The sequence below is a fragment of the Pagrus pagrus genome, assembly GCF_965226575.1.
Source record: "Pagrus pagrus genome assembly, chromosome: 8".
NCBI lineage: Eukaryota > Metazoa > Chordata > Actinopteri > Spariformes > Sparidae > Pagrus > Pagrus pagrus.
This window is the reverse complement of record NC_140192.1, coordinates 9,771,963-9,786,042: the sequence shown is the minus strand read 5'-3', so window position 1 is coordinate 9,786,042 and position 14,080 is coordinate 9,771,963. Positions and strand designations below refer to the sequence as shown.

Sequence of the window (14,080 nt, the reverse complement as noted above, 5' to 3'; positions counted from 1 at the left end):
GGAGGAGGAGGACAGTGGAAGAGGATAAGTCAGATAGAGTGAATAAAAAATAGTGTAGAAAAGAGGCAATCGTAGCCAAGGTCACAACGTATACTTGAACTTAATCCCTTTCTTTGTGTATCCCAGTTCCATAATCATGAGTGTTTCTGCAATGCCTGTTGTGTGGATTTGAATACAACCGACTCATTTTAGTTATCTTAAGGCTCAAAGTTATGCAATATTAAGGTCATGACCACTTTGAGTGACAGGCTAGCCATTAGCGGTCAAGCTAGCTGTCAGTAACCAGACTTCATTCAGCAAACTAGAAATATTTTTGCGTCAGCAGGTGTTAACTATATAGGGTAACACCACAAATTTGTGGCCTATCCCAGCGCAGTCCGAGTGACAATAATATCATTGAACACAATATTTGAATGGGACAATTTTGTGATATCAAATTTTGGATGTCACCCAGGCCTAACTGAAACATGTACACACAATTCACTGTTGCAACAATCCCACTTATAATTTATGAGTCTGTAACGTCTCCCAACAGCCAACATTTGGATAAAAATACATTTTCATACGAGCATTACAGCAAACAGTAGGAGAGAGGAACTATTTAAGACTTCTTAAAGCCTTTTAACGAATTCAAATGATTTTAAAGACTTTTCAAAACCTGCAAACACCCTGTACATTCGTGTACAAAAGAGGGAAAAAGCAGTAATAACCATCTCTACTCACAGGATTGATTCCTGAAGTCGCAGAGGCTGCAGCAGCTGTTGGATTCGCATTGACTTCTCCCTCTGAGTCCAGTTGAGACAGCACAGTCAAACATGACTGGAAAGACTCTACACAAGGGGAGAGATGACAGATGGGTATAAAAACACCAAAACAAGACACCGAGGATGACAGATAAAATAATTAATCATCAGTGCCACTCTCTCAATCTCTGATGCCACACAACATGTACAAAGACATGAGATACTTGTGCAAATATATTTTACCTCTGTAAAAAAGGTAATCGACCCATCATCTGACTTTAGAAAGGTAACAATTCTTCATACACGGTTTAACCAGAGTAACGTTGTGTTAGCCTGATAACTTTTTTTTTTAGATAGTGAGCATAAATAGAGTTGAAACCATGATGAGTGATGAGAGGATTATGTGAGAGTGGTATCAATCTTTTAATCTAACTCTAAGAAGTTGACTAAGCATAATTCCCAATGTCAAATGTTTCCATCAAACATATTCCCATCATGAAATTGAGTGTCTGTGGCCAAATGTATTCATCTTATACTAATAACGTAAATACATTTCTTCTATTTCAGTGTTTAATGAAAGTTCTCTTGAAATTGTTGTAATTAAAAAATTGATGTTTTCATGCGTTTTCATTGTTGCTATTAGACCAACATTTTCAGCTGAACTAAATTTGGGTTGTTTTATTAATTATTCTTAAGGATACAACTGTATTCCACTCTTTACTGTCAAGATTGAATAGTTGTCAAATTGTAATTACACCAGGAGACATTTCATCAAAAAAATCATGACTGTAACAACATTTTTCTACTGGTGCCTCTGACAGAAAGCTTAGGATCGCTCATATTTGACATTTTGTTCATGTATGGGGTTTATCATCATCATCATCATCATCATCATCACCAAATCGTCACACAGATAACAATCATTAAATCTTGCGGGAAAAGAGCTTAAGGATTTTTTGCTCCGACAGTTTTTAATCTAACATCAAATCGATCCCAGTAAAGTTTAATCGAGTTCCAGGGAGAAGTTAACACACAGTCAGAACACACACTGATCCAGGAGCAGCTTTAACATGGAAGGACATGAGGGAGATTCACAAATGACCAGCCGTCTATTCGAACAATAGTTATTTGCATTCTTTGAGTCCACATTGCTTGTTCTCGGTGTGCCCAAAAAAAAAAAGGAAATATAAATTAACCAATGTGACACAAGCTATGAAAACCGTTGCAGATTCAGCCAAAACAAACAAAGAAAGACAGCTGAGACAACTGAGGAACAGAAACGGAGTGAGACTGTGAGAAAACTACAGCCTCTAATTACCTTCACTCTGTGGCAGGCAGAACACAGGCAGCAACAAGTCTCTGTAATAAGCTACAAATGAGGAGGCACTACAAAGCCATGCTAATGAGACCAGTTAGTGCCCTGTGGGACTGCCACCCGCATTCAGTTAATGTTAACCTTTCTTCGAATGTACATCAGAGAGCGTGGAGAGCGATGGAGGAGGCGGAGAGAAACAATAATCAACATTTGCCATCCTCTTGTTTATGTGAGACCTTTCGGGAATCACACCAGGCTTGTTCACACTCAACACCGTGTTCACCTTCACTTGTTTTCTCCTCCTCGTTCTCTTGATCTCTGACACCATCTCGTCCTCGCTCGATGTTGACAAACTATGTGTAAATGAAAATGGGCTGAGAGTGAAAGGGCTCATTTGGCTGAGTTCACAACAGCTACACTTTGAGCTCTCCAATGATGACAATCTAATCACACTTTTAATCGTATGTTCAGAGTGAATTGAAACCTTAACAATAGACCATATTCACATATCGGCCATTTTCCTCTGACATCATGGTCGAGTAAAGAAGCTCAAATTTTGTACTGCTTTGTTTCAGCTTCCAAGTCCTATAAACATAATCAACAGTAACTCCAAATGATATGATTAATTAAATGAATGCAACCTGGACCTGGACAAGCAGCATAAAATGGATGAACTGATTTCCTAAAACATGAAGATAATGGTTTCTTTCACCACAGAGTCAACCTACACAAGGCCAATGATCAAACTGTACGATGAGTGTCATTACTTCATTGTAAGTATCTGATGGCTTTGATCTGATTCAGTAATCAAAACAGTTAAGCACTCTGAATCATTCTGACTCAGCACAGAATGAGTCAAACAAGTTTGGAAGCAGGACAGCAGGGTCATGAAGACGGGGAGGGGGGTCCAACTCAAATTCAGACTCTAATAAAAGTTTGTATGAAAATGGCATCGTCTCAACTGCAAGCAGGAGTAGTGTGGTTACTGGTTCAAAAGGGATTTTATGAGCTTCTTATCCAAAGTAGGTGTATTGCCGATAGAAGATGGCGGTTGGCACGGCCACCGTTTGTAGAAGCAGCAGGAGCAGAGTTTAAGTGTATATATTCAGTATATTTTCACTCCTTTACCCTGCCATCAGACAGACCACTGCGACTGAGAACTGAGGCTTTTCTGGACTTACTGTGCTCTCTTCAAAGCCACCAGACTCCCTTGACAAAAACAGCAATTTTACCTCGCAAAAAACAGGAGTCGCTGGTCCATCGCTGCCTCATTCGGTACATTTGTTAGTGTCATTGTGCGACTTTTGTGCTTTAAAAAAGAGATACATCAGATTCACCGGAGTCACACAACAACAACACACAAACTGACTGTTTGTCAAAAGGAGTCTGGTGGGTTTGATGAGATTCATAGCACTGCTTCAGTTCCCTGTCGGAAAGAGTTGTTTGACGGCAAGGTAAAGCGATGGAAATATTCCAAATATAGAGTACACTTAAACTGATGTTGATTTTTTTTATGCTGACCTTTTTTAGGTGGCTCAAATACATTTTGCAGCTGCCCCTGTCTGCAGCAGTACATCGTTTAGTTTCATACACCGATGCTGCTACTGCTTCTCCAAATGGGGGCTGTGTCAATTGCCATCTGCTGTGGGTAAAACACTGACTATGAATGATTACCTCATACAACCCCACTTAAAAACCCGAACTATCCCTTTAAGAGACCTCATGTTCACAATGAACAAACAAAAGGAATGACACGAACTCTTAAAGATATAAAACATTGGACAACATGAAAATCTTAACACGGCATCGACTGTATGGTTCTTATGTAAGCATTTCTCTGTTGTGTGCACACATGCACTTTCTTACATTCTGTATTATTGTGCAAGCAGGAATTCAACCTAACGCATTACTGACCTTGTATGTTCGTAATCTTGGCAGCATCTGTAAAGTCACAGATTTTGTCCCACTGGTCCCTGACAGCCTCTGGGGTCATGGGTTGGTTCTTTTGTCTCACAGTGCGGCCCTGAGAACGCTCCCAGCGCACTGCACACATGGACACACACAAATAAAGAGGTCATTGCATGGTGAATATCACACACATACGGTACTGGTGAACCAGGGGCTAATGAATATCATAGATGCATACAGACACTTCCTCGGGATAAGTACACTGCACTCACATTTACCAATCCAGCCGGCACCGACCTGAAAAGAGATGAAACATGCGCAGATGAGCAAACATGCAGATATTAAAAATTATTCTCTCTTCATGGAATATTTGAATGGTATATTAATGTTCTCAAAGACATAAAGAAAAAATAGACACAAGGCTAGAACGTTATTTTTTTCTGTTTACCTCAAAAAGTCCTCCATTTTCTTTGCATTGCTCATGACAGAGCCAGAGGACCAAGGGAGCAACATACTCTGGCTTCAGAGACGCCACAATGTCTGAATAAAAGAAAACATACACTTACAGTACAGCAGAGCTTCTTTTCATTGCACATCTGTTATACAACTGACCTAAACAGTGGAGGGCTGCTTCTGCTTCACTGTATCTGGTAGTTAGTGTATCATTAAAACAGTGCTGTGTTTGTGTAATGTGCCCATATTGAGAATACTATGAGTACATGGTCTGAGTTATTAGACAGGCCTCTTGCTACAGAGCTAACAGACATACATTCAAATTTGCAGTTTATTCTTAACCATTGTCAAAAGGAATTATAGGAAAAATACCCCAAACTTTATTTATTGCAGTTTAAATTGATCTCTTAAAAAGGTCTGGGGTATTTGTGGATGAACATGTGAAAACTGAAAACACAGAAGCCTTAAGTACTAATAACAGTTTCCTAAACACGTTGGAATGAAGTCAAGCAAATATGGCACAGGCTTTTAATTCCCTGTATGAACCACGAAAGGTTTAACACCAGACACGGTCTGTGTGCTGAAAATATCTGTACCCTTCAATCAACCAAACGCGGTGGCAAAAGAACAGGCGTTCTGTTTCACTGCACTCTGCAATGTTTCACAAGAGGAGTTCTGTTGTTTGTTAGTTAGAAAAGCCTGAGTCAGTGAAAGGCAACATATGGAACCAAGTCATTTTGTAAGGTGAGGCCATCCTGTGACAGTTGGCGCGGTGCAGTGTGACAGATGCTACTGTAGACCGGCACGGCAGGGCAACAAACCCATTCCTTTAATCTGTCACTTAATACCCCTGTCAACAGGGCTGCCGTCAGAGAATGCACAATATGCTCCGGATGAACATACATTTACATAAAAAAAAACACAGCTGACAAAACTAAAAACGATTGCATTTTTAAAATCACTGGCAAGTTGTCATTTTCAAGGTTGATATTTTAGTTTTTTGTCTGCTATAATTTTCATATGCAACCTATTGTATCCAAGTTTATGAGCTGTTGTGAGCTAGGTTTCATAGTGTTCACTGAAGGTATCCAATGCTGCATCACCTTCTGTCTTGACACTTTGAATATTTAGAGGTACAGCTTGCACCTACAGTGAAATAAGGAGGCCAGAGTTTAAACTAGGGGACGACACGTTAAAACTTTTAAAGCACTTACAGGGTGCATGATTTCATCATGGCTGTGGGAACAGCACAAGAAAAAAAAACACAGCTCTTGAATATTAGATGACAAATTTGCATGTCAAACGGGAGTGCTGTTGCCTCAAATTTTGTAAATCAACCTTACATGGGCATCCCATTATGCAGCTGCTCCAAAAAACAAAACAAAAAAGCTGTGGTTAAAATCTATTTGCCTATTGTGGCCTGTCCAAAAAACATGCATGTGTAAGAGCATGTGCACCCACACACCTTGCAGCAAGCATGCAGTTATATATGTTGTTTGATCTCTCTGCTTACCTGGGGGCATGATCGTCTCTGTGAGGCGTGACCCAGCAAGAGGAGCAACGGTGTTACAGAGGATATTGTACTTGCGGCCCTCGATGGCCAGGGTGTTTGCCAGACCCAGCAGGCCCAGCTTGGCAGCGCTGTAGTTGGCCTGGCCAAAGTTACCATAGATGCCTGCGGCTGAAGTCGTCATGATGATTCTGGCCACAGACAAGCAGAGGCAACAACAAGTCAGTGACAGGCATATCTATGCAGACACAGACACAAAAATAAACCAAAGAAAGGGGGTTTTCACGGATGCATGAACACACTGAGGAGTATGCAGTGTTTTTGATGTTGCTGGTAACAACATCAAAATCTTTAATTAGATTTACTTTCAGCTACTTTCTCCTTTATACTACATTTTGGAGAAAAATAACGTACCTTTTGCTCACTACATTTATTTGATAACTTTAGTTACTACGCAGTTACTTTGCAGATCGCTTGCTGTATCAGTGCTTAAACAGCACATTTTTTAATTCATCTATTGTAACAGCAATTCCATAATAACACACCAATTTTTGATGATCAGAGAAATGCTGAATATTGGATCCGATAATCGCCCAGGCCGATCAGTTCAGTTCACACTGATTAAAATGAACTAGTTCATTTTCTTAGATTTTTTAATGAGCTGTTCTGAGCTATTCATTATGAATGGGATTTTGGTAATATTATTGCATTTAAGTTACTACGTCAAGTAATGCGAAAAAAGGGCTCCAGCGCAATCATATCGCATTGAGCCGTTTTGTAAACCAGCCTTGAACTGCAGCATCTTTGTAAAGTAAATCCAGAATGATTAATTCAACACTGAATGTTTTCTGTGATTAATAATACATTTTCCCTATTGAAAACAGCGTTACTTTGTTAACCTCTTCCATTTTAAAGACAGGTGCATGAGTGTTGTTAATTAATGCGGGACCAGTGGCACAAGAACCAGTGATCATGCCCCAATAAATCAATAATGAAAATAGGAAATGCATAGTCACCGCCACTGCTTATGCACATTTACTTGAACAGGTGAGCACAGGCTATATGCAGGAATAAATGCATGCATGCATGCATACCAGACACACAGTCTCGATATTGCTAGTAAAGTCACGGAGAGAGTTCACTTTAGTCAAGCAAAAGTAATGAGGTTAAGCACCAACGCTACATGAACTGTGGGAGACGTCTGAAACACGCCGTCTCACTGGTCATCAGAAAGCAGTGATCCATATCACAGCACACTCATACTGTATACTGCAATTGCACCAAAGGAATGGCTATGAGAGAATATTTTTCAAATCAATAACTTTTATGCGCGTAAGCCTATGATTCAATTACTGAGGGAACCTTTCACAACATCAAGTGATACTGGAAAAACAAACAAACACATCTTCCAATTTGTACAGAGAAACACAACAAAGAAGGGTGCTTTGTAGAAGAAAGACAGCAGACACACAAACTGTCTTCTGTGCATTGGAGACGTTGAGTATAATTATATAAATGTATATGTTTTCACAGCCTTGGCTTCTATGCCCATCCTGTCTATTCTGTGGAAAGTAAGCCATGAACCTTTCTGCTTTTTATTTCTGTTGTGGTTACACCATCAACTTTTGCTCAGGGTGACTACACACAAAGACTGAATTTTAAAGCTGCCCATATGTAAACAAGCAGAGCTGTACTCGCGTGGTAGGGGCGCTAACGATCAACCTCTAGGCGGAAAGAAAAGCCACAGATCTGACCTCCCTTCACTCGCTAACCTTCCCATACAACCGAGCAGAAATTAAATTGAAATGAAACACCTTTTTCACACATTTCAGTATAAATTTAAAAAAAGTACACAGAATGCTTCTACTGATAATTTGACCCCTCTGCAGAATACAAAACTTAGGTCACAGTCCCTTTTATAATACGTCTAATAAGGATCTCAATGTCTTAATCTTAAATGACCTAGAAACTAATGATGGTTCTAGTCTCTCCTCTCTCCTGCTCCTCTACTCCCAACACAACCACAGTTCAGTTCCTATGACCATGATTGTTGTGTCTGAATAAAAACTGTTTTCTACTCTATTCAATAATAAGCCGCTCTTAAGCTCAATGCAGTGAAACTGCAAAAAGCTGAATCTGATCAACTGTCCTTTATTCATGTAAAACACTCGATGTGTACTTGTGAAGGGCATCTGTTACCTGGAGTAACATGGGAGCAGAGGCTGTGTGACCTTCTTTTGTAAATTATATTTCAAAACACGCAAACGTCCATAGGCCTTTTTCACAGCATACATCTTTACTTGTCATAACAGAAAAATGTTCAGTTCAGTACCAGAATGCATTCATCATTTATGCCATTGTCTGATCACACCTTAAATACACATCTGCATACATCCTCACTGCTTTGAGTCAATTTAAATTATCCACGGGATGTTTCACTTCTCATTCAAGAGGCTTCTCCAGAGCTGAAGAATCTGTGATTAGTGGCAAAACACCCTCGACTCAACAAGCTCAGACCAGTGCATATTTGAATCTCGCACTGTATGCTGCAATACTCGGTAGACTGAGAGTCTGCACAGACGTCTCGGCTGCTTCTTGTGAAGTCCTCAATTTAAAAATTGTACTCAGCATAACCAAATTAAACTAATTTCCTTCATTCTATGCTGATTTACATATTCATATTAAATTTGCCGTCTTGGGCTTTTATTAGTATGCAGATTTTTTCAGTGTACACAATGAAACCAATGGAGCTAGACGTATTAAGGGGTATCAAGTGGCTAAAGTCAGAATATGTGTATAATAATATGATTGCAGACGATCTTTACATACTTATTACTTCAAGTGAATATCCTCAAGAGCCCCCTTAAAGTGGGGCTCATTAAACCATGAGTATCTTTAACATCTTGCCTTTTATGATGATGATTTATGATACAGATATCTTCTTGATTCCAATCCAGCTATAGCTTGGATCTAAAATAAAATCTGACCAACGTAATACGAGGGTGGGACAGTTTTTCTCCCGCTAAATAGATGTTAACAGCTCAGCTCCTCACCTGCCAAACTTTTGTTCCTTCATGTGGTTCCAGGCAGCTCGAGTCACCATAAAGGAGCCTCTCAAGTGAACTCTATGAATCAGGTCTGAAATGGAGAGTAAGAGCAATGAGGCAGTATATTAGAAGATTTTTAAACTCCCTCACAGACAATGGACATATGGTACATGACAACAATCCCAAGTTGAAACAAATGTTTTGGTTTTTGAGATATGAGATGACCTGATACACAGTAGGAGTTAATGACAGTGAAGTGAATGTAGAAATAATTTAATCACCCCAGTCCAAATCACTCGTCCTGGCAAACGTGCGGTCACGAAGTATCCTTGACAAAAAAAAAAAGCAGGAACAGGTTTTAGTCTTTTCTGTTTGTGTGAAAAAAAATGAAGGTTGACTTTAACATGATCATAGTGGCCCAAACTAGTGCAATCACATATGACAGATGATGTCATTAGACCAAGCAAAAAGTATGAAATGACTTACCCGGCATTGTTCACAACGACATCTGGACAAAAAGATATTTTGCCAGATTTAGTTCAATAATTAGTTAAAATAGCAGTAATAACATTACTAAAAACCATTAATTGAGATAATGATGCAATACTTGGGATAAGTAGAAACTGCCATATAAAGACAATACTCACCTATTCTCCCAAATGCATCCAAGGCTGATTGGACCACTTTTTCTCCATCTTCAACAGAATCTGTGTGTATGAAGGAAATGGTCACTGACATTTTTCGGATATTTTTTTGCATTTGATACAGAATTTACACTTCACTTCACTTAGATGGATCTGATTCTTGGCCAAATGTTTCCTGGTTGTTTATAGACAGAAACAATCTGCAGAATTGGTGTTAAAATGTAATAATTGACAGGTAGAGAGGCATATGAGAAAACTTTTATTATGGCCAAGAGAAAGTCTATAGTCTCCACATGCTCAGTATGTTGAGAAATGATGTATGATGAGTCACCTTTTCAAAGTAACATTGTTATTGATTGCCAGGCATCTAGCTTGTTTTGTTTGTTTTGATACCCTTGTATTACACCCACAAACAGTCGGCTTTGTTCAGAGCTGCCTGCGTTATATATCGATCTAAACTTGGTCATGTTTTGCTCCTCAAAACTAAGGTTTTGTTATCATACAGCATATATGAGATGACAAAGATGAGAGGGAGGATACACACAGCATCATCAGTGACCCACTCATACTTAAGGAAATCAATATTATGTTTGAACCTCTCGTTGCATGAGCTAAATATTACAGTACTAGGAAAACAAGAGAGAAAACAGATGGAGAAAATGATGTGTGAGGAAAGACAAGACAAGTCCAAACTTCTCACCATAGTTCGCCACGGCCTTGCCTCCCTTCGCTCTTATCTCCTCCACCACCTTATCAGCAGCCGCAGAACTCTTTCCGCCCCCTTTAACGCTTCCCCCAAGGTCATTCACTTTATTACAACAAGAAGAAAAAGATTAGCAATAATGGGGTGAGTTCGGCAATTCTCCACGACTGATTAGGTTAGAAGAAGAGTGAAGCTAAGCTGATTCCTTGTCAGAGTTCAAGGGCAAGTTGGTTCCAGGCAGCAGGGAAAGCTATTATTTTGAGAACGGCAAATGTTTATGCCAACACCTGCAACTGTGTGGTCGAAAAAGTCAAAGTCACCTAATTTCATTAGGACATGCCTCATTTTGAGACATAATTTATCACCTAAATCACTTAAATCTAGGCATGCACAGAATCAACGTTTTTGGTACCTCACCTCAGGGTATCTCTGCTTAAACAGAGTGCCAATCTGATACCAGTGCTCTTTTTTCTGCGTGCAACTCAGTGGAATATTAAGTAAGTTATTGCTTTGACATTTCCATCCACTGTGACTAAATAAATGTAGCCGGTCGCAGAAACAATGTATTTTCATTTTGACTTTGGTTAACTTTAAGACACAGCATTTGCTGTGCCTCAGTTAGACTTGGGCAATAATCAAAATTTTATATTACGATATCATCCTGCCAAAATATTGTGATTTGTTTCAGTTGTTCGTTTTTTTGAATATATAATTATAGTATCAATATGTAGATTAGTAGTATGAAAATTATGATTGAATTAAAGGACTGAGAGGTTGTTATGCTGCTCACTTCTTTACGCCTCGCTCTGCAGCAACACATACAAGACTTCTAAATAGCAAAAAAAAAGTAATGACATCAAGAATAATAGGCAAATCATTTAATAAGATCAGTATTTGTGTCAATACCAGTTCAGTGTATTCAAAATCAGGACACTTCTGAACCCACAGTCATCTCTAACAGGGAGCCACGCAAGTGCAAGAATCTGCAGGTTTTTACTCATGCTCTCATAACACATGAATTAAAGATCAATGCTGCTGCTGCTTCTCTTCATATGTTGGTGTAAATGTGATTGTGTCAAAAGGATGTTTAATTCATTAAAAAAAAACAAGTGGCCTAAAACGATCTTTTATTTACCTACAACTGAGGCGCCTCTTTCAGCAAAAGCCAGCGCATATTCTCTGCCAATGCCTGCAGAAAGAAAGACAGATGAGTAAAATGTCTCGGCATACCGTGACAGAGTAAAAACACCAGCATTAGCAATCACTATTGAGGTTGTGTTGAATGTGCCCTTTGACACACTTGCACTGCCATGATTACAAATCATTGCCTGATATGTACTTTGCTCCCCGTGTTCTTCATTCAACGGCTGAGAAACGTATAGTCGAATAAATAGGGTGCATGTTGTGTCGAAGGATCAACAAAGATGTTTCCAGAAGGTTCAGCAGGATAACGTTTACTTTTACGACTTTGCGACTAGCAGGTGTGCTAGCCTGTGTTAGCAATTAGCAAGATATTTACTGCTGGTCAGCTAAAACCACAGAGAGAAAGACAACAAGTGCACTAGCTGTCTTATTCATTTGGAGTACACACTTTTCTACATTTTCAAAGTTAGCAGTTTAGCATTCGGAGCTAACGCTGCGAACCCGATTTAACCTTATGTACAGTTAGCAGCAATGACAGCCTGGCTAAAGTTCAGTTATGTTTCAATGGCGATGTTTACCTCCTCCAGCCCCGGTGACAAGCACGACTCTTCCCTCGAATGACAAAGACATGCCTGTGAGATGTTATTCTCTGTTTCTTAACGCTGCAAGTACACAGTGGCGACAAGAGCAACGCCGATGTACACAGACAGCACAGCAGGGTGAACTCCTACAAGTTTCACTTCCGCATTTGCGAGGGGGGCAGTCTCAGCAGTGGCCAATCAGGAGCCAGGATTTTGATAACTCTGTTTTCATCACTGTTGAGTTGATGCAGTCTACTCTGATACTGTGCGGGGAAATACAGTGATCATGTCTAATCTGTTATTCAATTTTAACCTTTTGAATCTCATTAACTATTTGTGAGCCCCCACTATAACAAATTATGAAAATTTTCATTGTATAACCTATATTCCTTTATTGAAAAACAAAATATGCTTAACCAGTGGCACTTTAAGCCAATATATCCTGTTAAAATATTAGAGATATTTAGAGAGGTGACAGGAAGCAGGCTGAGAGAGAGGTACCAAGTCGCCAGAATCATTCAATAATTCAATAATTTAACAGGTCATCACATTGTGGAGTGGAGTAAAAAGTGCAATAATTGCCTCCAAAAATGTAGTGGAGTGGAAGTGTAATGTAGTAGAAAATGCAAATACTATAAGTAAACTACAAATACCTGAAAATTTGTGTATTCTATTTTTTAAAATGGTTTCCTTCAGTATCATTAACTAATGTTCTATTCTACAGTCTGTTGTATTATTTGTATTGCAGCCTGTCTGGCCATGTGTGACAAAGACTGTTGACAACACTGCTCTCTTGTTGATGAGATGTGAAATGGGAACATGTTTTGGTTGGAAGGTGTTTATATGCCTAGTCTATATAATGAGATGTAAAAACTGTAAAATGTTTAAACCTGAAGTAGGTTGTAGTTGTTCTCATGCCTGCAACATGCCCCACAGCATGTTGCTTATCATCCGATTTTTTCCCCCCAGCAAATTATATAACAAAAAGCGAGTTCAAGTGAACTTTTTTTCAGATATTTATATTTTATATATGTTTTTTATTTTATTTGTATTAAGCCTCTTGCAATAATTATTCTCCTGGTCCATAGAAGATTGATCTTGAGCGATATTTGACTGTCCTTCATGATTCTGCAACAGCCAATTTGAACTATTTTTAAGAGGTGAAGTTAAAAAAACGCTGCGAGCTCTGATTGTTTTTCATAGTCGAGTTCATCTAATAACATTTCTGTTCCATTTACAATACATCTTCAAATAACGGAGGGGGCATGACAAATAACAGAATGCAGCCATGATTCATTTTATTGATTACACTGTGCACATCCTGCAGCTACATGTCAAAATGTCTGATAAGGTTAGTAGCCTATTCAGTTCTTTTCCTTTGTGTTTTTCTTGCTCGTATTTTTTTTATCATTTTCACCCAGTCGTTTTAAATTGCCTGTCTTGATTTCTTGTAGTATTTTGTAGTACTCTTTCTACATTTAGGCCATTACTTTAAATCACTCTGTAGCTTTTGTTTGTGCATGAATAGAGTTTATTTGAGTCTTTTACGCCTGTTTGGACTAGTGCAGTGGTTCCAAAAGTGTGGGGCAAGACCCCTAGGGAAGACCCGGAGTTATGTTTAGCAGCAAGGCTACTAAACAAAGGCAAAACAAAGGCAAAAAATTATGACAAGGCAATTCTTGCCCTCGGCTTCACCAGCACAAAGGTGGGTAATGAAGAGAAATCACAGTGTGTTGTGCGTCTCAAAATATTAGCTTCTGACATACTGTGAAGCTGAACATGTTAAGATGCATAATACAGTGACTTGTTCTGCTTTTTTCAGGTAAAAGGTAAATAAACATGTATTACAAACATGAAGTTACATAGTGCGGAAACAAGTGGCAGGGGATGGCTGAGACAGAGACACCATTCACCCTATTACAAGACACTGTAGCCTACCATCAACATGATTTTGAAACTGTTATTTTAAGGTAAAAAAAAACAAAGTTATGTAATGTTACCTTAAGCTAGTCAAAGAACAGGGGTAATTCTCA

The 14,080-nt window shown here is 39.0% G+C and overlaps 1 protein-coding gene across 2 annotated transcripts in view; it reads right to left on the bottom strand.

The window, feature by feature from the left end:
* The window catches only part of hsd17b4 (hydroxysteroid (17-beta) dehydrogenase 4), a 28,562-nt gene that overhangs the window by 13,972 nt on the left and 510 nt on the right, over window positions 1-14,080 (bottom strand). The window contains exons 1-12 of one of the 2 annotated variants that reach the window (XM_084359374.1): window positions 12,045-12,228; window positions 11,459-11,512; window positions 10,321-10,428; window positions 9,624-9,683; window positions 9,463-9,484; window positions 9,258-9,304; window positions 8,983-9,067; window positions 5,933-6,120; window positions 4,415-4,506; window positions 4,239-4,263; window positions 3,973-4,101; window positions 724-830 (exon numbers count right to left, since the gene is read on the bottom strand). In XM_084359374.1, the coding sequence (XP_084215500.1) occupies window positions 724-830; window positions 3,973-4,101; window positions 4,239-4,263; window positions 4,415-4,506; window positions 5,933-6,120; window positions 8,983-9,067; window positions 9,258-9,304; window positions 9,463-9,484; window positions 9,624-9,683; window positions 10,321-10,428; window positions 11,459-11,512; window positions 12,045-12,096 (969 nt within the window). In that variant the 5' untranslated portion in view covers window positions 12,097-12,228. Of the gene's footprint in view, window positions 1-723; window positions 831-3,972; window positions 4,102-4,238; window positions 4,264-4,414; window positions 4,507-5,932; window positions 6,121-8,982; window positions 9,068-9,257; window positions 9,305-9,462; window positions 9,485-9,623; window positions 9,684-10,320; window positions 10,429-11,458; window positions 11,513-12,044; window positions 12,229-14,080 lie in introns of those variants that run through there. The other variant, XM_084359375.1, reaches the window with a different exon arrangement.